Genomic DNA, 22,693 nt, shown 5'->3' on the forward strand with positions numbered 1-22,693 from the left:
TAGAAAAACCTCTCAACTGTATATCATCTTAGGTTAAGAAAAGAATAGCACGAGATACTTAGTATTCATGAGAAGATGGAAAGTTGCAAGTTGACCTTTGAGCTGGATCAATAACTATTTTAGTCCCGTCATCATTAATACTGTGAGAGGTTGGTTTTTAGAGCTATGGCACCCATCCAACTATGCAGAGATGTCCCCACCCCCCTTTCTCCTGCCTTATTTAACAATTCAAAGCTACCAATGAGAGCCACTTCTGGGAGAAAAAGAAGCAGCTGCATTATGGAAATGAGTGGCAATGAGATTAACCAGAATTCTCCATTGAAACAGGAAAAGTTCAATATAATTTTGTCTCTGGAATTTTAGGGCATAGTTGGCTGTACAGTTGCAGCTTCCAAGAAATGTTCAGTTGCGAGTGGAGATAAGTAATTTTCAGCTGGGATGGACCAACTGACAGCAGCTGCCTTGGAAATGGATTGGGGCAACCCAGTCAGGGAAGCTGCCTCCTTGCAATGGCAGTTCTGTCTTTTTAGGGAATTGTGTGTAGGGCCCCAGATCAAGAATGGCACATGGCAGTTCTTCCAAGCTGAGTTCTTTATTGTTTCAGACTCACAGACAAAAGCTTGCCAGACAGAGGAGTCCATTATCTGCATTTACAATATATCCTATGGGCTATTATGTAGGGACTGTCTTTACCCTCTTTCTCTCGCACATGATTACTGGGCTGAGCTGCCTCTTCCTCCTCTGGAATAAATGCCCTCCTTGGTGGAGATCCACTTCCTTACTACATTCTATTGTGTTGAGTTTCCATATGAAAGCATCTACTGTCCTGTTACACCTTCCTACATATGATAGATGTCCATAATCTCCTTAGAGTTATCTTTTTATAGTCCATCCTTATCCTGTTTGCTCGGTAGCAGGATGACCCTGAACCTTCTGGGCAAAGGCAAACTTTTCATAGAGTAAATTGAAAGAAAACTGGAATGGAAGCCATTTCCCTCTCCCCTGCTCCCTTGTTGAGAAGCCAGTTTTCCCTATTTTTATCTCTGACTTCCATTTCAGACCATTGTGTTGCTGATGCTCCACATATGGACAGATTCTGAGGTTACCATAACCCTATTATGTCCACCCAAACTCACAGCTCTTTGGCTGTGAATATGTTCAAAATCTGAAGTCAGAACAAGACATGTAACCTCTTTGTGTGAACTTCAGTATGGAGAGAGGCCTTGGAGTTCAAGATTGTCCCAATCTGAGGGTTTGAAAATTAAATTTTCAGCTGGGATATCCAGATAGGGTCTGTTTCCTAAGACAGGAATGGGAACCCAGCTCTGACTTTTATCTTCCCTTAGCCTTATTGAGTTTTTAACAGAGACCGAGGTGGCAAAAGGGAGAAGAGGCCTAAAAGAAAGACCTTCAGGTTCAAAACAAAACAAAAATAAAAGTTGCTGGTAGGTTTGGTTGGAACTCTCCCAACAAGGGCAGTGGAATGTATTCCTTAGGACAAAACCATAGGGTCGAGCAGAATGTTTGGCTCTTGGTCCTAAGGCTGGAAAACAGCAAGCAACAATGATGCCCAGTGCTGCGTGCCCCAAGTGGTTTGGTGTGCTCCCCCCTAAGTTGGTCCATTGCCAGAGTGGAAATGAAGTTCAGCCTAGCCAACTTCTGCAGTAGAAATAAGTGTGATCTTACCAAGGCATTAGAAAGTGATACTAAAACTTCATTCTTGCTCTTGATTTGATCCCTCTGTTAATGCAGATGTGTGTCTTCTCATCTAGAGTAGCAGTTCTCAATGTTGGCAACTTCTATGTGCTCCCCTCCCATCATTCTAGAAGTCCAGCTCCATATATCTTAAAGTTGCCAAGGTTTTCACTTCCCTTGATGAATCGGGTTGTCTGAAAGAAACACAAAGATACATTACAAGCTTATTTTCCTAGCCACTTCTGATGCTCATTTTCATGGTTGAGTCTTCTTGGTAAGAAAGCCACTGAGATATTTTTCTGCTGGCCATTGTTCCTTCCTTCTGATTAGCACATCTAATTAGTATGACATGACCCCTCTGTATTACATCCTAATTCACTTCTATATTCTCATTCTCTAAGTGGTTTTTTGGCAGGTCCCGGTATTATCAGATTCTAGGAAAATGACTAACTGTACAGAAATGTAATTGGTGCTGTTCCTTTAAATTGCTTCTGTCTCCCACTTCTTTCAGTTATTTGTGACGCCTCTAATGAAAACCTCTGTGCTGTTAATTATGTAACATACGGGAGAGCAATGCCTCATCATTAAATCCAGAGGTCAGCGTGAATAAAAATGTGATACACACAGCCAACATCCTGTTTTTCAACGCTCAAGAAGCGTGATGAGATAGGACCTCCCCCCCTCCTGGGAAAGGAGGGGAGGGAGAAAACAGCCTTGCTACCCCTCCCCAACCTACTGCCAGAAGCAGAATGAAAAAGAGAGGGGTTGTTGCTCTGTCCCTCTTCTTTTCATTCTGCTCTTTCTGCCCCCAGAACGTTAATCAAGTAATCAGCCACTCATTAGCTCACAAGAGTTCCAGTGATGGAAAACATTTGCTTTGCAGAATAATACAACCCAAAAAAAGGCTGCCTGGTTCCAAGCAACCGGGTCCCTCAGAGGAGGAGGCACAGCAGCTCTGCAGTTGTTTTTTGCACAAGAAACACGGTAATCCATGACACTTATTGGGAGAATCCACTCTTGTGGAGTTCTTTTTCCCCTCATCTGGATCATTATCTGAGGCTGTAGAGGTGAGAAAGACTTATTTCCAGTGCTTAAATCCTGCAAGAAAAATTAGGGGTTTGTGATCAAGAGAAAGACCTCTAGAGATGATTGTATAGTCATTGAATTATAAGAGTATAATTATAATTAGAAGACCTTGGAGGGCTTCAATTCCAATCTCCTGTCCAAGGCAAAAGCCCTTAAACTGTCCCAGACTATAAGAGAAGTAGTGGAAGAGTCTGGAGCAGAGTTAAATTCGGATTATCCTAGAATCCCTACATTATTATACAGTAAGTGGACTAAGACCACTACCACCCCTTGAATTCCATTCACCCTTATCTAGCTCCAAGCAGGGGCTGACCACTGGATGAGAAGATTATTCCTGTGGGGAGGTTTTTAGCAATAAACCAATTTATTATTATTTTATTTTATTATTATTATTTATTCGATTTTTATACCGCCCTTCTCCCGAAGGACTCAGGGCGGTGTACAGCCAAGGTAAAACAAAACGGTACAATATACAATTAAAATACAAATTAAAAAACTTACTATATAGTTGGCCTAAAAACTTTAAAATATATAAAACTAAAAAACCCCTTAAAATTAATAATAGAAATTTAAAACCAATAAAATTTAAGACAGCCCCGCGCAAATAAATAGATGTGTTTTCAATTCGCGGCGGAAGGTCTGAAGGTCAGGTATTTGGCGTAAACCCGGGGGAAGTTCGTTCCAGAGGGTGGGAGCCCCCACAGAGAAGGATCTTCCCCTGGGGACCGCCAGCCGACATTGCTTGGCGGATGGCACCCTGAGAGGTCCCTCTCTGTGAGAGCGTACGGGTCGGTGGGAGGCATGAGGTAACAGCAGGCGGTCCCGTAAGTACCCAGGCCCTAAGCCATGGAGCGCTTTAAAGGTAGTGACCAAAACCTTAAAGTGCACCTGAAAGGCCACAGGTAGCCAGTGCAGTCTGCGCAGGAGCGGTGTTACACGGGAGCTACGCGAAGCTCCCTCTATCACCTGCATTCTGGACTAACTGAAGCCTCCGGGTGCACCTCAAGGGGAGCCCCATGTAGAGAGCATTACAATAATCCAAGCGAGAGGTAACAAGCGCATGAGTGACTGTGCACAAGGCATCCCGATCAAGGAAAGGGCGCAACTGCCGAACCAGGCGAACCTGGTGGAAGGCCCTCCTGGAGACGGCCATCAAATGATCTTCAAATGACAGCCGTTCATCCAGGAGAACACCTAAGTTGCGCACCCTTCCTCCAACAGTCGCCTCCAACAGTCAGCTGCAACTGCAGCTGACTGAATCGGGGTGCCGGCATCCACAGCCACTCCGTCTTGGAGGGATTAAGCTTGAGCCTGTTTCTCCCCATCCAGACCCGTATGGCTTCCAAACACCGGGACAGCACTTCAACAGCTTCATTGGGGTGACCCAGAGTGGAAAAGTACAGCTGAGTATCATCAGCGTACAGCTGGTATCTCACCCCAAAGCCACTGATGATCTCACCCAACGGCTTCATATAGATGTTGAACAGAAGGGGCGAAAGAATCGACCCCTGCGGTACCCCACAAGTGAGGCACCTCGCGGCCGACCTCTGCCCCCCTGTCAACACCGTCTGCGACTGGTCGGAGAGATAGGAGGAGAACCACCGATACACGGTGCCTCCCACTCCCAATCCCCCCAACCGGCGCAGCAAGATACCATGGTCAATGGTATCAAAAGCCGCTGAGAGATCTAATAGGACCAGGGCAGAGGAATAACCCCTGTCCCTGGCCCTCCAGAGATCATCCACCAACGCGACCAAAGCTGTCTCTGTGCTGTATCCGGGTCGGAAGCCGGACTGGAACGGGTCTAGATAGACAGCTTCATCCAGGTATTGGGGTAGCTGCCACGCCACAGCATGTTAATTCACATGTGGACCTGGTCTTCTGCATCTGACATGGACAATCTTGAAAACTACCATTGATGGAGTATCCATAGTTAAGGGAATCAAGTTGTTCTATTAAGTAATCATTCTCACTGTCAATGATTACATAGTCATTTGTACTCATTCTGGAGCGAGCTAGGTGGGTTTGGTTGGAAGGTCACTTTCAAGAGGCCCATTTAGAAGGTGGAGGTTTAGTCTAAAGGCTGAGCCAGACAGAAGCCTGCAAAGCTTAATTTTGATCCTCTGAGCAACAGGTGAGAAGACATCCATTATCTTCAGGTTGCGGGGGGACCTTTAGGCTTTGCGTATAGGATGTAGTTGTTAGGGCCCAATAGCTATTGAGGCCCCCTCCCAGGACTACAGAAGCATTTGGATTCATCAACATTAGATCAGTAGCAGATGTTTCCTGTTCAGTTCAGTAATCTGGGCTTTCTGTCTCATTGGGCATGAATAAGAATTTATTATCAGCAAGGTACCAGAGTTAAATTATATTAATACCACCATGGTGTCTGTCTTGAGTGGATGGTTTGTGATCACTAGGTGGCTTGAAGGTGGACAGTTGCCCTCAGCAAAGTTGTTAATCTTCAGAGCCTCTTTGAACTTGATCTCTGAGTCTCTTCTTTGATGTCCAAGGAAGATATTGCTTCAAGGAGGATGAGCCTTGCTCTTCAGACACAGATGATCCATCTGAAATTATGCAAGATTTAGATGCATCTGTTTAAGGGCTACAGGTGATTCATTGCCCCCGAGATAACTTGTTCTTTTAACAAGGCTAGCCACTAGTATATAAAATGAGAGCAAACACCACTTTCTTTTAACACTGATGATGTTACCTAGTTTGGTAATGAAACGTCTGCAAGAAAACAACCAAGCTGAGAGGGCACCACTGACCCCACAGCATTGGACTGTTGATTACCAACCATTGCAGACATGCCAATTTCTTCCTCCGTCACAATGAAATGCCCGAAGTCAAGATTATATCATTTTCTTCTGTGTATTCTTGTTTTTCTCTAGCAGTTATCCCCGAGGGCCACACGCATCTACTTGGCACTGCATTAGGGAAAGTTATTCTTAGATGTAGACATCTGCATATTCATCACTGCTGTGGAGTCAGTGGGATTTTGCCATTCACTACCACTAATAATAATCTTTAACTGCGTCACCATCCCAGCAGCATTCTCAGGTTTCCTTTATGGTGGCGTTGAAAGAATCCAGGACTTTTTAAATACTGCTTCCCTAGGGAAAAAAGGAGATTTTACATAGCATCTGATATCTGGGTCAAGGAGATAAAGTACTGGGGATTTTAGCGGCTTGCTTCTAAATTGGTTGTTCTTGGAGATGAACTTTGGATGGGGATGGACTGGATCTTCTGGCAGCTTTTGATTCCAAGGACCATGGATTCTTCGGGAGCAGCTTCAGAGACTGAGAGGAGAGGATTCTGTTTTGCAGTGTTTTTTCCTCCTTCCTTCATGGCTAATTCCAGTGAATGTTAGTGTGGGAGAAGAGGAGAGGTCCAACCTTAGACCTTCTTCTGTGTGGTACCTCAGTATTTGGGTCTCTCGTTGCTCTTCTTTAACATCTACCTGAAAGTTTCGGGTGAGATCATTTGGCAGGATGGGATGCAGCACTAGTATCATCTGCATGATGCACACTAGCACATCTCCACCCCTGGCCAGGCAGGCGTTGCTTTTCAGATGTTCAGATCTAGAGCAGAGAGTCCCAGGCCACGCCCTACTAGTGGCCACATCAGCCATGGGCAAGCATGTGCGCAAAGCTCTACTTGCACAAGCGGCGGGCAAGTGCGTGCAAAACTCCATTTGAGCAAATGGAGCTTCGCATATGAGCGCAAGCACCCTCCATTCATGTGCAAAGCTCCATTTGTGAGTGGAGGGCACGTGTGCCTGCTGATCATTCCAATGGAGCTGTGTGGACACACATGCGGCTATTACTTGCATGCCTCCCTCTTGCTCCGCGCTGGGTCACCAAGGTGGAAAGGTTGGGGACCACTGGTCTAGAGGATGTGGGAATCAAGATGGGAGGAACTCAGTGCTAACTTGATGGATTGACTTGGGGTTTTTGGTATCCCTTGATCCTGAGAGATTCACCTCTGACTCCCTTGAACTTGGTATGCAATTTAGGGTCCCCATGAATTCACTACTCTTGTTGAAGAAACAGGTAGCTATCCTAGCTAGGTGGACCTTTACACAGATCTATCTTGTGTACCAGTTGTGCCCATTTCTGGATAGGGAGGCCTTGTTCATTGTCATTCATGCCTTGATGACTTCCTGGTTGCATTACTGAAATATGCTCTACCTTGAAGACCATCCAGAAATTACAACTGGTCCAGAATGCAGCAGCTTGCTGCTGTTGAATTGTACTGGCTGCCAGTCCAATCCATAGGCGTTGGGATTAGGTAAGGCTGGAGCTCAGTGACTGTGATATTTTTTTAGCTATTGGGGAGTGTTAATTTAGAGCCTAGGAGTTGGTTTTTTGTTTTTATTTATTTAGGAATGTTGTTTTGTATTAGCTTTGTTTTTTAATGTTCTTATCACTGCTGCTGTGAGCTGCCCAGAGTTATGGCACATAAGATGAGCAGTTCTCTTAAATAAATGGACAATCCAGATTCTTCTGCCTTCTGTTTGTCCTTAAATGAACTCTGGTTATCTCTAGCTTCTGAAACACTGCATGAGAGTCTTTATTTAAAAGATACTGAAAAACAAGCAGTGAGGACTGGATTGTCTCCTTCTTTTAGGGGCTTAGCAGAGCTGCCTTTAATTCACGTAATTGTGAATTAAAACTGTCTTGAAAGTCAAATAAATCACCTCTGGTGTGAATTTGGTTCCTATATTAAGTCAGCTCAAAAGATACGATGGAACTAAAAGACAAAGTGAGATCCAACTATAAGAGACTACAGAGCTTTTCAGCACCTTGGACAGATCATTTTGGTAGAGTTGTGTCAGCAACGTAGTTTGCCTTATGAAGGCTCCCTTATCCCACTCTCTGAAGATTTAACTATATCTATAACCATTCATAAAGTAGAAGACGATCTTTAGATGCTTTCAAAATTTGAAAAAAAATTGTTAGATGGCTTGAATGGCTTACTAGACATCGGTTCACTAGGTGATTTTATTTTTCTTTATTTAATTTAAATGCTGCCCGTCTGACTAACAGCAATTCTGTTACTTTCCCCCCCAGTGTCCTCAGGGTCATAAACTGGGACAAGGTTAGACAATGTGGTAGTCAGGTTACATCTGGCCATGTAATTGGACCATAAAAGGAACTGTGGTGGTACAGTGTTAGAATATAGTATTGCAGGCTAACTCTGCATTCCACTGTCAACAGTTCGATTCTGACCAGCTCAAGGTTGACTTAGCCTTCCATCCTTCCGAGGTCCTAGGAAATGCTGACTCTGTAAACAACTTAGAGAGGGCCGTAAAACACTATGAAGCGGTATATAAATCTAAGTGCTATTGCTATAAACAGGTTTGGTTTCATTGATGGCCAAGTTCCTTGGCTTGCTAAATCCTAAATTGGGATTATGCATGCATAATTGCTATATTCATATAATAGGTTATACCCAAGACAGATAAATATTATTATAGCTTGTTACGGGGGCTTGATTTAAACAACTTAAAACAATAAGTACAGCCCCCCTGCCCCAAACACTGCGAAACAAACTGATTTTAACCTAGTTTAGTAAATGGCATCAATCCAATCATTCTGATAAATGAGGAAATGTCTGGTGTAAAAATTCATTACAGTGAATGCAGATGTCATGATTTGCATGATAATGCCATCAGTGTCTTGTACCTGCTTCATTTGGAGAATGTTTCTGGGAGTGTCATACACATGGTATCTATTTACAGTGTGTGTGTGTGTGTGTGTGTGTGTGTGTGTGTTGAAACAGGGATCTACTGCACTAGATGGGACCTGAGGGGCATACTTTGCAAAGAGACAGTCCAACACATAGTGGCAGGTGTAAGATGCTGGTATACATTGGACAGCACAATCAAGTAGCTAGTAATGTGGATGGGAATATCTACACAATGTATGGGCTAGACTCCCTCCAGATCTGGATGGGAGACCCCCACAGAAGGTGGTGAAGAATAAGAGGGCTATGATCCTGTGGAATTTCCAGATCCAGATGGACAGGCAGGTACTGTCAATCACAAAGAACATCATGGCAGAAGAAGTATGAGAAGCTGGAAAAGTACAGGACATGAAGGAAGAGCTTGGAGATGATATGGAAAGTAAAGGTCAAAGCAGTAGGTGGAGCACTCGGGGCTTGGCTCCTAAGCTGGAAGAGGGGCTCCAACAGATCCCAGGAACAACATCAGAACTCTCTGTCCAGAAGAGTTCAGTGCTAGGAACAGTGAAGATCTGTTGTGTCTTGCCCGCTCTCACCGCAGCCGGGGTCTGCTTATCTGCTTCCGAACGCTGAAGAATGTCCTCGGCCCCAGCCCTGGCTCCATGCCCAGACAGGCTGAGGAGGGGGCATCTCCCGGCCCCAGCCCTGGCTCCATGCCCAAGCAGGCTGCAGAGGAGGGAGCACCCCCCGGCCCCAGCCCTGGCTCCATGCCCAGACAAGCTGCAGAGGAGGGGGCACCTCCCGGTCCCAGCCCTGGCTCCATGCCCAAGCAGGCTGCAGAGGAGGGAGCATCCCCCGGCCCCAGCCCTGGCTCCATGCCCAGGCAAACGGAGCAGCTAGACCCCTCCCCCTCCTCCACAGCATGTGAGCCTGAGGAAAGTTTATTTCCAACAGCTGCTGATTGGAGTGACCCTCGCATCAGAAGACTGGATAGGCGGAGGCAACAGAAGGAAGGGAGGGGCAGGCCTTAATGAGTGCTGAGTCATGGAGCCACACCCCATGGCCTATATAAAGGATCTGCTTTCTGGCAGTCTCTGAGTCAGGCAAAGTCGAACATCTTGCTGAAGTCACTTTCTGGTCTCCTGCTTGCTCTGAGGACTTTGCTAGGACTTTGGGCAAAGCTGCAGAGGCAAGCCTGATTTGGATTTCCCTGACCTGGCCGTCAGCGGAGGAGTGGGACACAACAAGATCCTGCACAGAACCCACAAACTTCTGGTAGAGATCTTGACATGGAGGAAGACACGGACCACTCATAGTAGTGAGAAGGGATTTTATACATCAGTTGGCAGTGTATTTATTTGTAATCAGATACTAGAAGTGTTTGTGTGTGTGTAAACTTGACACATATCTTAAAGTTACATAGTTCACTGTACTCTCTCTGTCTGTCTTTCTCTCTCTCTACACACACACAGAGTATATATACAGTGTATGCATGTATGTATGTATGTATGTATGTTTACAGATAGCCCACATCTTTCAACAGTTCATTTAGTGATTGTTTAAACTTACGACGGCTCTGAAAAATGTAACTTATTCACATTTTCAGTTATGACCTTTTCAGCATCTCCATGATCATGTGATCAAAATTCAGATGCTTGGCAACTGGTACATATTTATGACCGTTGCTGTGTCCTAAGGTCATGTCACCTTTTGCTACCTTTTGATAGCCCGATTCGCTTAACAACTGGATTACTAATTTGTCAACTGCAATGATTCACTTAACAACCATAGCAAGAAATGTCATAATATGGGACAAAACACACTTAACAAATGTCTCACAACAGAAATTTTGGGTTCAGTTGTGGTCTTAAGTCAAGGACTTTATATGTATGTAGGTATGTGCAGTATATTTGAATATGTTGTTACATTCCTCTTATAAAGTCTTTATTTTTGGGCATCTGTGGGAGGCAGGTGACATCATGTGCATTGTGTCATTACACATGATATACAATACAATATGACATAATTTCTCATGACATGCGTTATATTACAATGGCTTTTACCAAATGCTGATCGCTCTTAATCCAGCGGACATATTTAAGGAGAATTTTTATACCCTTAGGCTTTTTTTGTTGCTTATTGTTCCTGGAGCATCACAGCCAATATTCTATTTTTAGCATTTTTCCCCCTTTATTTTCAACAACAACGCAACCTCAATGACCCATGAATGCATTAGACCCCTGCTCCCTGGAGGAGCCTCTCTTTTGAAACTAGAAGTGGTTTTTTTGTAAAAATTACAGCCGAGTCAAAGGATCTTAAACCAAATTCTGCTGTGAACTTTTCAAGGGAACTTTTTCATAAAGTGAAGGAGAAAATGGGAAAATGAAAAAGCAGCTTATTGATGGAAGATTGTAGAGAAATTACAGACTATTTAGAGGTTCAGAATCAAAAATCTCCCATAGAACCGGAGCCTGCTCCAATCTTTAATATCCACCCCCATTCTCACTTCAATATGAAAATGCAGACGGAAACTTTTTCCAAAGTTCTCAAGATGCTATGCAAGGTCTTCTGAATGGTACCAGGGCAAATGAGGAAGTTTTGGGGTGCATGATAGGTAGTCCTTGACTTGTGACCCTAATTGAAACCAACATTTATGTTGCTAAGTGAGACATTTGTTATTAAGTGAATTTTGCTCCATTTTATGACCTTTCTTATCACATTTGTTAAGTGAACCACTGAAGTTGTTAAATTAGTAACTCAGTTATTAAGTGACTCTGGCTTCCCCATTGACTTTGCTTGTCATAAAGTCACAAAAGGAGATCACGTGGCCCCAGGACACTGCAACCGTCATAAGTATGAACCAGTTGCCAAGCATCTCAATTTTGATCATGTGACCATGAGGACACTGCAACGGTTGTAAGCGTGAAAAAGGTCATAAGTCACTTTTATCAGTGCTGTTGTAACTTTAAACAGTCACTAGGACTGTTGTAACTCGAGGACTACCGGTATTGGACAAATACGGGCTGCAAAGGCTCATTTGCAAGATACACTCAGAATGTTGCTGCATTGCAAAATAACCCTTGGAAAAGACCCAGAAGCTACAACACTTGTAGATTTGTGATTATGGCTAGCAAAACTTGAGAAAGAAGTCAGCTAGTATTTTACATGGCTTCTTTTAGGGGAAGGAAATGTAAGATAGGATTAGATAGGTTTAGCTCTGCCTGGTAAGGCCTGTTATTAAGAACACAAAGCCTGCAATTACTGCAGGTTCGAGCCCGGCCCAAGGTTGACTCAGCCTTCCATCCTTTATAAGGTAGGTAAAATGAGGACCCAGATTGTTGGGGGGGCAATAAGTTGACTTTGTAAATATATACAAATAGAATGAGACTATTGCCCTATACATTGTAAGCCGCCCTGAGTCTTCGGAGAAGGGTGGGGTATAAATGTAAAAAAAAAAAAAAAAAAAAAAAAAAGTAGGGGTGAGTAAACAAAACCATGAAGTGATATGTTCATGGATACAATTGTACCTTTACAGAGGAGAACAATTGCACAGTTCAGCATCTCAAAACGAGAAAGCCTTTGTAGAGGTGAAAATATGCTTAGCAAGCAGCAGCACCTTGCTAACCTTGGCTGATCTCATAAGCCAAACTTGGTTAGGATTTTGGTAGGGGAAACACACCGGAATTCTAGGCCTGTTAGGTAGTAAGAAATTGAATGAAGAATAAACCTCATTTTATTTAATGCTATATAAATTCAGCTATGATTAGAGCATCATATAGGCCCAGGTAACAAAATAAAATGAGTCAATTATTGAGTTTAATTGCTGAGTCTCTTTAACTTTCTAATCTATTCTAGAAAACGTTGTGTATGTAGCTAAGAAAGAGAGGCCAGTTCTGAATAAAGCTAACCTAAACGTAGGAACCTTCAAGTCTCTTTGCTCTGATGTTAGGTTTTCAGCCAATCTGATATCTTACTTTTTACAAGAAGAAAGACAAACTCGAACGGGGACAGTCATATCCTCTGTGGGGTGTTTAGCTCTCCTTTCATTTCAGGGAGAGGACATTTTGGATCGCAGCTCTGAGTTGATCTACACGGGAGAGATGTCGTGGATCTATCAGCCTTACGGACGAAGCCAGCAGCGGGTCTTCTTCCTTTTTGATCACCAGATGGTTCTTTGCAAAAAGGTAAGGACATTTATGAGTCTCTTCTGGATGAACAGTAAATTTGGGTTTAAGGCAGGGAAAGTCAACCTGTATCCCTAAATTGTACTGGGTCCTGCAACACCCATTTTGCAGCTGACTTAACAGAACATCAGAATTGGAAAGGACCTTGGAGGTCTTCTAGTCCAACCCCCTCTGCTCAAGCAGGAGACCCTATACTATTTCAGACAAATGGCTGTCCAATCTCTTCTTGAAAAGCTCCATTGATCTCCATTGCTCTTCTCTGCAAAGTCTCAAGATTTTTTCTTATATTGTGTCTTATATTCTTATATACATCTTGAGCCACTGAATTGGTTCAGCCTCCCCAGGTGGAGTAGACAGGAAACGTGACCAGCTGAGTTGATTCTAATTTATTGTAAGGCTACATTAAAAGAATCTTGCAAGCCTGAAAGTATAAATCTTCCCCCGTCTCTTTTACAGCCTGAGAAGTTACTGAGATTTCTTTCTGAGTTGCTTTCTTTGCCTGTTATGCAGCTCTGAGCCATGGCCTTGTCCCCTACCGTCATTCTCACATACTATTACAAATGGTCCTTGCCCAAATAGTCAATCCCTTGCAGGCTAATTCCCCTTCTCCAAACATGATATGAATTAGTGGGGTTGTCGTGTCCCACTTCTCCGCTGACGGCTGGGTCAGGGAAATCCGAATCAGGCTTGCCTCTGCAGCTCTGCCCAAAGTCCTAGCAAAGTCCTCAGAGCAGGCAGGAGACCAGTAAGTGACTTCAGCAAGATAAGTTCGACTTTTGCCTGACTCAGAGACTGCCAGAAAACAGATCCTTTATATAGGCCATGGGGTGTGGCTCCATGACTCAGCACTCATTAAGGCCTGCCCCTCCCTTCCTTCTGTTGCCTCCGCCTATCCAATCTTCTGATGCGAGGGTCACACCAATCAGCAGCTGTTGGGAATAAACCCTCCTCAGGCTCACATGCTGTGGAGGAGGGGTAGGGGTCTAGCTGCTCCGTTTGCCTGGGCATGGAGTCAGGGTTGGGGCAGGGAGATTCTCCTTCTTCTGCAGTTTGTGTGGGCATGGAGCCAGGACTGGGACCGGGAGGCATACATTCCTCAGTGTTCGGGAGCAGGTAAGAAGGCCCCGGCTGCTCTGAGGGCGGGCAAGACACAACAGGGGTGATGTTATGGTGGCCTTATACCACCTGCTGTGATCTTGGGATTTTTTTAATAAAGTGCTTTCCTTCTCCAAAAAGATAGTCACCCATCTTAGATCAAAGACCAAAGACTTCCTTCTTGTTGATCAGTTGCTAAGTCATTTCTGATTCTTCACGACCCCGTGGACCATTGCATGCCAGGCTCCCCTGACCTCCACTGTCTCCTAGAGCTATTGGACACCTTCTGACTTGATGGGCTCATCTTCGGGCATCATGTCTTTTAGCCTTTTGGTACTGGCCATGAGGTTTTCTTGGCAAAGATGCCAGAGTGGGTTGCCATTTCCTTCTCTAGAGGATTACCTTTTGTCAGAACTCTCCACTATGACCTGTCCATCTTGGGTGTCTCTGCACAGCTTAGCTCATAGTTTCTTTGAGCTGTCCACGTCCCTTCGCTACAGCAAGGCAGTGATGGACAAACGTGTCCAGTCTTCCTTTCAGAGATACAGTATGTCTGAAGCACACATTCATTGAAAGTGATAAAGGAAAATGCGCCACTACACATTGGCTGCTTATTTACTCTCACAAGCCACTTTCTCCAGCAAAAAAAGAAAGGAAGGAAGAAATGGAATGCATGAATGTCAGATACAAACTAAAACGTTCAACAATTAGGAAACGCTTGGTTAGATTCTTGCATGTCTTAAAATTTTAGCTGGTAGATAACAGCGTCTTCTCTCTCCATTGCTCTGTCATTGCACGATTGTGACACAACATGTCCTTTAAAGGTATAATCAGAGGTGGGCTTCACATAATTTAACAACTGGTTCGCCCCAGCACTGAAAATGTAAGCGTGTGGTTGCTTTGCTTGCACATGTGGCCTTCTACGCATGCGCTTTGCTCACAGGTACACTTGCACACATACACACAGCTTAAAAAACACAGCTAAATAGGGTGGCATAGCACCTGGGCGGATGCGCGGGCCCACCCGCAGGTCACAATTACCAGTTCGCCTGAACTGGTCTGAACCGGCTGAATCTCATCCCTGGGTATAATAAGAGCATTTGGAAATTTACAGTAAAAGTTGCAATAGTAGTATTGGGAAATGTACAGCAGACATTATCATCACAAGAAATTGTACTCAAAAGCTAGAAGATATAGACTATTTTTTAAAAAGAAAAACCCTCAAATCCTCGGGTGTCAAGAATATCTTTCCAACTTTGACGCTGAAAGTGCCACAATTTATGTCAATCTGTCTAGTGTTAGATTTATTTCCAGGGAAATTATTATAAATATGTAGCTTAAAAGATTCCTTAAAAGGAAGAAGGGGGGTTTAGATGAGCTAGTCCTAAAATCAGTCTCCCCCATGAGTAATTTTCCCTTGCACTTGAGTTGTTTTTTCTTGAAGGGCTTTCAAATTTGTATAGATGAAATCAAATCTATGTGATTCATTTCTAGATTTGTTCTTTAGCAGTGGAGGAATGAACTGTGATTTCATTGACAGCAGGTCATATGAGGATACATTAAGTCTATCCCTCATCTCATCAGGTAATCCAAATGGGGCCGAAAGAAATAATGCCTTTTGTGGATCGCCTTGAATCCCTGTTCTTTGGTGATTCCATCTTGGAGGTGCAACCTAATTAATCAGAATAGAACTGGAAAGGACTTGGAGGTCTTCTAGTCCAAACCCATGCTCAAGCAGGAGACCCTCGACCATTTCAGACAAATGGCTTTCCAGTCTCTTCTTAAAAACCTCCATTGATGGAGCACCCACAACTTCTGAAGGCAAGCTGTTCCACTGATTAATTGTATATACTCGAGTATAAGCCGAGTTTTTCAGCACGTTTTTTGTGCTGAAAAACGTCCCCTCGGCTTATACTCGAGTATATACGGCTTATACTCGAGTTTTTTTTTCTTCTTTTTTTCACATTATACCGGATGGCGCAAACTTGGCGGGCTTTTGCATTAGCGCGGGGAAGCCCTGCCGGTGCAGTGAGAGGGCGGGGGGGGGACTCCGCCAGCCTTCTCGGCTGAGGGAGGGAGGCTTTCCCTGACCGGTAGCTGCCTCATTTCCCTCCCTCGGCTTATACTCGAGTCCCCAGTTTACCCCAGTTTTTTGGGGTAAAATTGGGGACCTCGGCTTATACTCGGATTGGCTTATATTCGAGTATATACGGTAATTGTTGTCTTTTTTATATATATATTTTTATTTGTACACATTAAAACATAAGACAAACATATGACATTTATATATCTATATATCACTATTTCTTATCAGCTATTCAGAGCGGTCCTTTCTTACTATATATACATATTTTAATCCTATCTTATTTTACTTTTATGATCTATCTTCCTTTATTTCATCTACATTCTACCCTATTGTTCAGTGTTCTTATCTTTCCTATTTGCTAACCATTCATACCATCTACACCAGACCTTACACCAGACCTCACCAAAGAACAGGGATTCTACACCGGACCTTACAATATTCTGTATCTTCTTTTTCTTTTGTGAGTTTGATTAATTGTTCTCTCTGTCAGGAAATTTCTGCTTGGTTCTAGATTGCTTCTCTCCTTGATTAGTTTCCATCCATTACTTTTTTTCTGCTTTCAGGTGCTTCAGGTTGACCCCCTCTTCTCTGTGGCAGCCTCTCAAATACTGAAACATTAGTATTATGTCACCCCATTATGTCCTCCTTTTCTCTAGACTAGCCAAACCCAATTCCTGCACCCATTCTTCGTACGTTTTGGTCTCCAGGCCTTTAATCATCTGCACTTTTTCCAAAATCTCAAAATCTTTTTTGTAATGTGGTGAATAAGATCCTGTGTCAGAAGCTGAGTGTCTTGGCCTGAGCTGGGTAGTTCTGTTTACAAAGCCAAAGTTGGTCCTTTCTGATTATTCAATTAACTCTGATGTTAATTGCCTTGGAGTTCACTCTGTCTCTAGTTCGATTCCCCATATCTAAGGAAAAGTGCATTCAAGTGACTCATTCACCCTTTTGTATGTGCTGTCTGCGTGACACAAAGAGAAAAGCTGAATACAGGTAGTCCTCAACTTACAACAGTTCATTTAGTGACAACAGTTCAAAGTGACAACAGCGCTGAAAGAAGTGACTTATGACCGCTTTTCACACTTACAACCATTGCAGCATCCCCATGGTCACGTGATCAAAGTTCAGACACTTGGCAACTGACTCATACTTATGACGGTCACAGGGTCGCAAGATTCAGTGATCCTCTTTTGCAACCTTCTGACAAGCGAAGGCAACGGGGAAGCCAGATTTGCTTAATAACCATGTTACTAACTTTTAAGAGCTGCCGTGATTCACTTAACAACAGTGACAAGCAAGGTCGGAGAATGGAGCCAAGCTCGTTTAACAAATGTCTCACTTAGCAATATAAATTTTGGGCTCAATTGTGGTCGTAAGTCAAGGGCTATTTGTTGCAATCCATTGTAATAGCAGCTTGTGTGATTTTAATAGATGTGACATTTTTACTGGTTTATCAGTAAAAAAGTTCCTTTTGGCTAGGTATTTGATTTTTAGCATTTCAAAATGCTAAAGAAGGAGCTTTTGAATTCAGCCACTTCCCCAGTGTTTTGGATCTAAATCTTCACATAGCATCATGCAGTTAGTCTTGGGCTTTTTATTCCTGAAATGTATTTACATTTTTCGCCTTCTCTCCGTTTCAATTTTCAAGGGAGCATCGATAAAACAGAATAAAATCAGACTTGGTAAAATCTATTTTATGTAGTGTTGCTATGAATCTCTAGAGCTGGGTCCATACATCAATATGATTGCAGCTTAAAGGGGAATAAAGATACAGAGGAAATGCAGATTGTAACAAATTGCACAGGTCAAAATTTTAGAATTCATTAAAGGTGTCCTCTTGTTTAGACCGACAGTGGGTAGTGTGATAGAGTGAACCGATAGCTAAAATAAAGACAAGGGTGATGTAGAAGCATCTGCCCCTATTTCAGTTTCTAACTCAGCTGTTACAGTACCTAGGTCAGGTGTTGCACTATGATACCTTGACATAATAATATCACAGATCAGCATTAATCAGAGCATGAGAATCAAATGAAAGCAGTGGTAGGTTTGAGAGATTATGAGAGAAAACAAGAAACCCAAAAGCCAGTTTGAAACAGTGGTTAAAGGCACTGGGCTAAAAACTGGGAGACCAGGAGTTCTAGTCCTGCCTAGAGGACTAGAAGGAGGCCATGGCAAACCACTTCTGAAAATTTTGCCAAGAAAATTGCAGGGACTAATCCAGGCAGTTGCCAGAAGCCATGAGTGATTTGAAGAGGGAGGGAGGAAAGAAGGATAAAGAGATGGAAAGAAGGAAGTAAAAGATAAAAAGAGATGGAAGGAAGAAAGGAAGGGAGGAAGGAAGGCCAACAATAGCCAACAGAAGAAAGGAATTTATTACTAGCTTATCTCATAAATGGAAGCTCAGGCTGAGTTGCAGAAAGGTCAAGAAGAGGATATTTACCTCAGATGAAATTCCATCTCAGTAAATTCACTAATAGAAGAGAGCTGAAGTTCCTACTGAAATTTCCAAGATTCCTTATTGTTGTATTCAAACTCCCGATTGAAGTTGGAGTGGCTCGAGCTTCTTTAATCATTCCTTGCAATACTGAGCTTGGCAAAAGTCAGTTGGCTCCAGGCTGGGAGTATGTCATGGGAAAATATCTGTCCAGGGGCTGAAATCATTCTTAGAACTAAAACAGATGACAGAGGCCAGTTATCCCTTTTTTAATAAAGAAGTCACATTGGCATCTCAAAGTACCATCATACTTGTTTTTTTCACAGCTTTGAAGAATCTTCTCAGCTCTTCTGCAGTCTTTTAAAGCAGGGCACAAAAAGCCTTTGAAAAGACTCATTTCCAGCTAGAAAAATGGAAGAAGGAGAAATTCCAGAATTTCTCAGGGGCAGAATTCTCCATCAGCAATTTTGAAAAAGCCCCAAGGAAAGGGTCCTTCTGCATTACTCCATTGGAATATAAGAGCCAGTCTCGTTTTGTGGCTTAAGGTGCTGGCTCAGAAACCAGGAGACTGAGTTCATGGCCTTAGCCATGAAAGTAGGTTGTGTGACTTTAGGCCAATCACCAGGAGATGGTAAATTCCAGTACAGCCTTAGGCATGTAAGCCAGCTAATAGACTTTGGGCCACTCACCAGAAGACTTAAGTTCTAGTCCAGCGGTTCTCAGCCTGTGGGTCGTGACCCCGTTGGGGGTCGAATGACGATTTGCCAGGGGTCGCCTAAGACCATCGGAAATATGGGAAGTATACTTGCGAGTCGGAAGAATCACGCTCCAATGGTTGACTCCACAAGCCAGCTGCAGGCTCTTCAAATCGCTAGCCGAATTCGGCTTCAGGCGTGATGAATTAAAAAAGAGAGAAATCTTTGCTCTGATGTCTCCCTCTCAAGCCAGCTGCAATCACTCCCAATTGCTAGCCTAATCTGGCTTCAGGCGCGATAAACTTAATAGGGGAGGAGCCTCCGCTTTAATGCCTCCGTCCTCAAGGCAATCGCAAGCAGTTCAGATCGCTAGCCAATACGGCTTCAGGCGTGATAAATTCAAAACGAAAATAATTTTACGGTTGGGGTGGCCACATCGTGGGGAATTGTATTAAAGGGGTCACAGCACTATAAAGGTTGAGAACCACTGTTCTAGTCCCTCCTTAAGCATGGGTGGCTGGGTGAGTTTGAGTCAATTACCAGAAGATGGTGGGTTCTAGTCCCCCCTTGGACATGAAAGCTGGCTGGGTGACTTTGGACCAATCACCAGGAGACAGTGAGTTCTAGTCCTGTCTTAAACATGAAAGCCAGCTCCATGCTTTGGGCCATTCACTCTCTCTCAACCCAACCCACCTCACAAGGTTGTTGTGGGGAAAATAGGAGGAGGAAGGAGCATTAGATATGTTTTCCCCTAGAGTTATTTGATTAAAAATAATAAAGACAGGAAGGAGTCTAATAAATAAATACTGGATCATGGGAAACCAGATTGGTTGTAAACTTCTAGAATCTGTGACTGCAGAGCAAAACCGCAGGCAACTCTCTAATCCCCTTAGCCATCAATTAGCTAAACTTTTCAGTTTCTTCTAAGCCCTTATCTTAGAAGAAACTGAAACCATATTTAAAGTTCTTCCATCGGCTGCTAGATGTTGTACGCTGTGACTTGCAATGTCAAGTTTGAACTGGATCAGTTGAGTGTAATAGTTGACATTATCAGATGGTCAGCTGATTCCTCAAATCAACAAGCAAATCTCTAAGTGTATCACATTGCTTGACTAGCTGGTTGGATGGCTTTCATTGATGCCAAGAAGCTGGAGACCAGACAATAAAGCAGATTTTGTCTCTGAAAATGGTTTTGGAAGAGGAACTTAAGGCTCCCATCTGATTGAGTGGGGGTGTCAGGACTAAAGGAGGCCCCCAGATGTTCCATAGCTGCTCCTGACTTACTTGAGAAAGGAAAGGAAGCTGTGTTAATCTGTGAACGTGGTTCTCAGTAGCACCTGTGATCACTCAGAGAAGAAAATGTAGTTTTCCCAGTTGCCTTCAGGGCCCTGCTTTCTGGGTGAGTTTGCAGTCTTTAGAAGTTGGGATAAGAAAGGGAGAAGACTGTGGAGTCTCTCATCGCTTTCAGAAAGGAGAAAAGGGCAGCTGAAAAAAATCTTCGCTGCTCTTTTCTCCTTACTCCTTAGCTCCTTTTCTGCAGACTTCTTCATGTGAAATTAAAGAGCTTTCTTGTCTGGATTGTTCAAAAAGAGAAATTGGCCCCTTTCTGAGTCTTCCCTCCAGCAAATTCCTCCACAGAATTCTGCAAGGAGGAGGAGAAAACATCTTCAAAAAAACACCCCTTGAAGCCTTTACAGAGTGTAAACAGAAAAGCTGGGCATAAATTAAATAATAATATCAATAAAACTAAAAAAAAATATTTGCAGATACATACCGTGCAATATAATTTGGTGTGGAGCTGACTATTAGAAATGTTGCACCGTTATATTACTTGCAAGTATTATATTTCTAATATTTCTAACAGTATTAGAAATACGCTACAGTGCTATTTTGACATAAATGCATTTATAGTCACGCTACTGTATTACAGAAAAAATTGAGGAAGATACTTGAAGGACCCTTCTGTGGAGGTTTAAGGTTAGGAAGCCAACTTGTAGTAGAGATGCTAACTCCTTTGACCTTTCTTTATGTCATTTTGTAACCCGCCAGCTGGGGTGTTGGAGATAATGCACAAATTAGTCCTCAATGGGACAAAGCTACCATAATTCATCCAGAACTCATTGGTAGCCTCAAATTGCAATGAACAAGGACATGCATTCAATTTTACAGCTACTATGATTGTTGGCGGAGCAGGGACAAAAATAGCCAAAGAGATGATTGAAGCCTGGGAAACGGGCTCTTTGTCAGTCAGTAGGAGTGCTGATTTATCATCTGCCTAACAGGTACTTAGGAGAGGTGTGGCAGCAGAAGGAAACAATTAATCACTTAATAGCCAGCCATCAACACCCTAATTAATAACTAAAAGAGCTATGCCCAACCAGGAACCATATCAATGCAATGCATACAGTGGCCCAGTTCATACTCAAAGAGCACCAAAACCCCCTTATTTCAACCCTCAGCTACAAATATTTTCCTTTATTGGTATGTTCTTAATTCTTTTTCTGTTTTGTTAGAAATTTCATGCAAGTTTCATGCGAGCTTCTGCAGCCTTGGGACTGCTAGTTGCACTCACCAGCCCCAAACATAGTTGGCCAGCCTTCAGATGCAAGCAGTGTGCTCCATGTGTGGTTCATGTAGAGGAGGAGGAGATTGTGGAATCCTTGGTGCTTTCTGAACTTGGTTGTTTTCTTGCAGGCATTTCATTATCCAACTAGGTAACATCATCAGTGCTAGAAGGGAAAGGGGTTTACAAGGATAAGGAAAAGGAAAAGGAAAAGAACTCTGGTTTCCTGGGGCTCTCTGAGCTTGGTTGTTTTCTTGCAGGCGTTTCATTACCCAACTAGGTAACATCATCAGTTGCACCAAGGATCTCACAGTTCATCCCTGAGCTACAGAGATTTTCTTCTGCTGGTACTGTGCTCCTTCCTTATGTATTGCTTGTTTTTATTCAGACTGCCAAAGTTAACAGCAGCTTCCTTTGTACCGCTTTGCTCACAGCAAACTGAACATAAATGCTGATACTTAATGGACCACTTACCCCATTATTATCTCCTTATTAGAGCTGTTGAAAGGAAACCTAAGTCAATTGTCCTTTAATGTTTTCCCTTGTAGTAATAAATAGCAATATAGCAATTCCACTCTCTCGAACATCTGATTCTGATAAGAGGATGCAACTGGATTTTCCCATTGTTGTTCGCTTCTTTTAATCTTCGTTCCAACACCAAGATCCTTGAAAAACTATGTCAGATCCTTTTGCATCTCATGTGGAGTGGAAAATGCTCCTAGGTGTAAGGCTTCAGATCTGATTTAGATCCTGCTAAAAGAAGAATCCCACGAAGTGGGTCAAACTGAAGCCAAAATCCAAACACAGCAGGATGTATTCTGCAGTACAGTAACTGTTGCTCAGACAATCCAGATTTTAGTACCCTGGGGAAAAAAACCACTTTGCTTTCTAGGCTTAAAGATTGGAGTTATTGATAGGCTTGGAATCTAACAGGAAGTTGATAAAGATTTTGACTAGATAGATACACCATGACAGACATAGCTCACTCTCTTGCTTTCACCCTGGAAGCTTTTTCTCCCTTGTAAATTATAGTATTTATTTAGTTATTTATTTAGATTTATATCTGTTCTTCATTGAGAAGTTCAAGTTGGTAGACATAGTGCTCTTTCTTCCTATTTTTCCTTACCACAAGCCCTGTAAGCTAAATTGGACTAAGAGAGCCATTTT

The 22,693-nt window shown here is 43.1% G+C and overlaps 1 protein-coding gene across 7 annotated transcripts in view; it reads left to right on the plus strand.

Annotated features, from left to right (window-relative positions):
• ARHGEF9 (Cdc42 guanine nucleotide exchange factor 9) overlaps positions 1–22,693 on the plus strand; it is a 369,419-nt gene that overhangs the window by 259,550 nt on the left and 87,176 nt on the right. For all 7 annotated transcript variants that reach the window (XM_058154714.1, XM_058154711.1, XM_058154715.1 and 4 more), the window contains one exon: positions 12,522–12,653. In XM_058154714.1, coding sequence (XP_058010697.1) covers positions 12,522–12,653 — 132 coding nt within the window. The remainder of the gene's footprint in view (positions 1–12,521; positions 12,654–22,693) is intronic.

The sequence above is a fragment of the Ahaetulla prasina genome, chromosome 11, assembly GCF_028640845.1.
Source record: "Ahaetulla prasina isolate Xishuangbanna chromosome 11, ASM2864084v1, whole genome shotgun sequence".
NCBI classification, from domain to species: domain Eukaryota; kingdom Metazoa; phylum Chordata; class Lepidosauria; order Squamata; family Colubridae; genus Ahaetulla; species Ahaetulla prasina.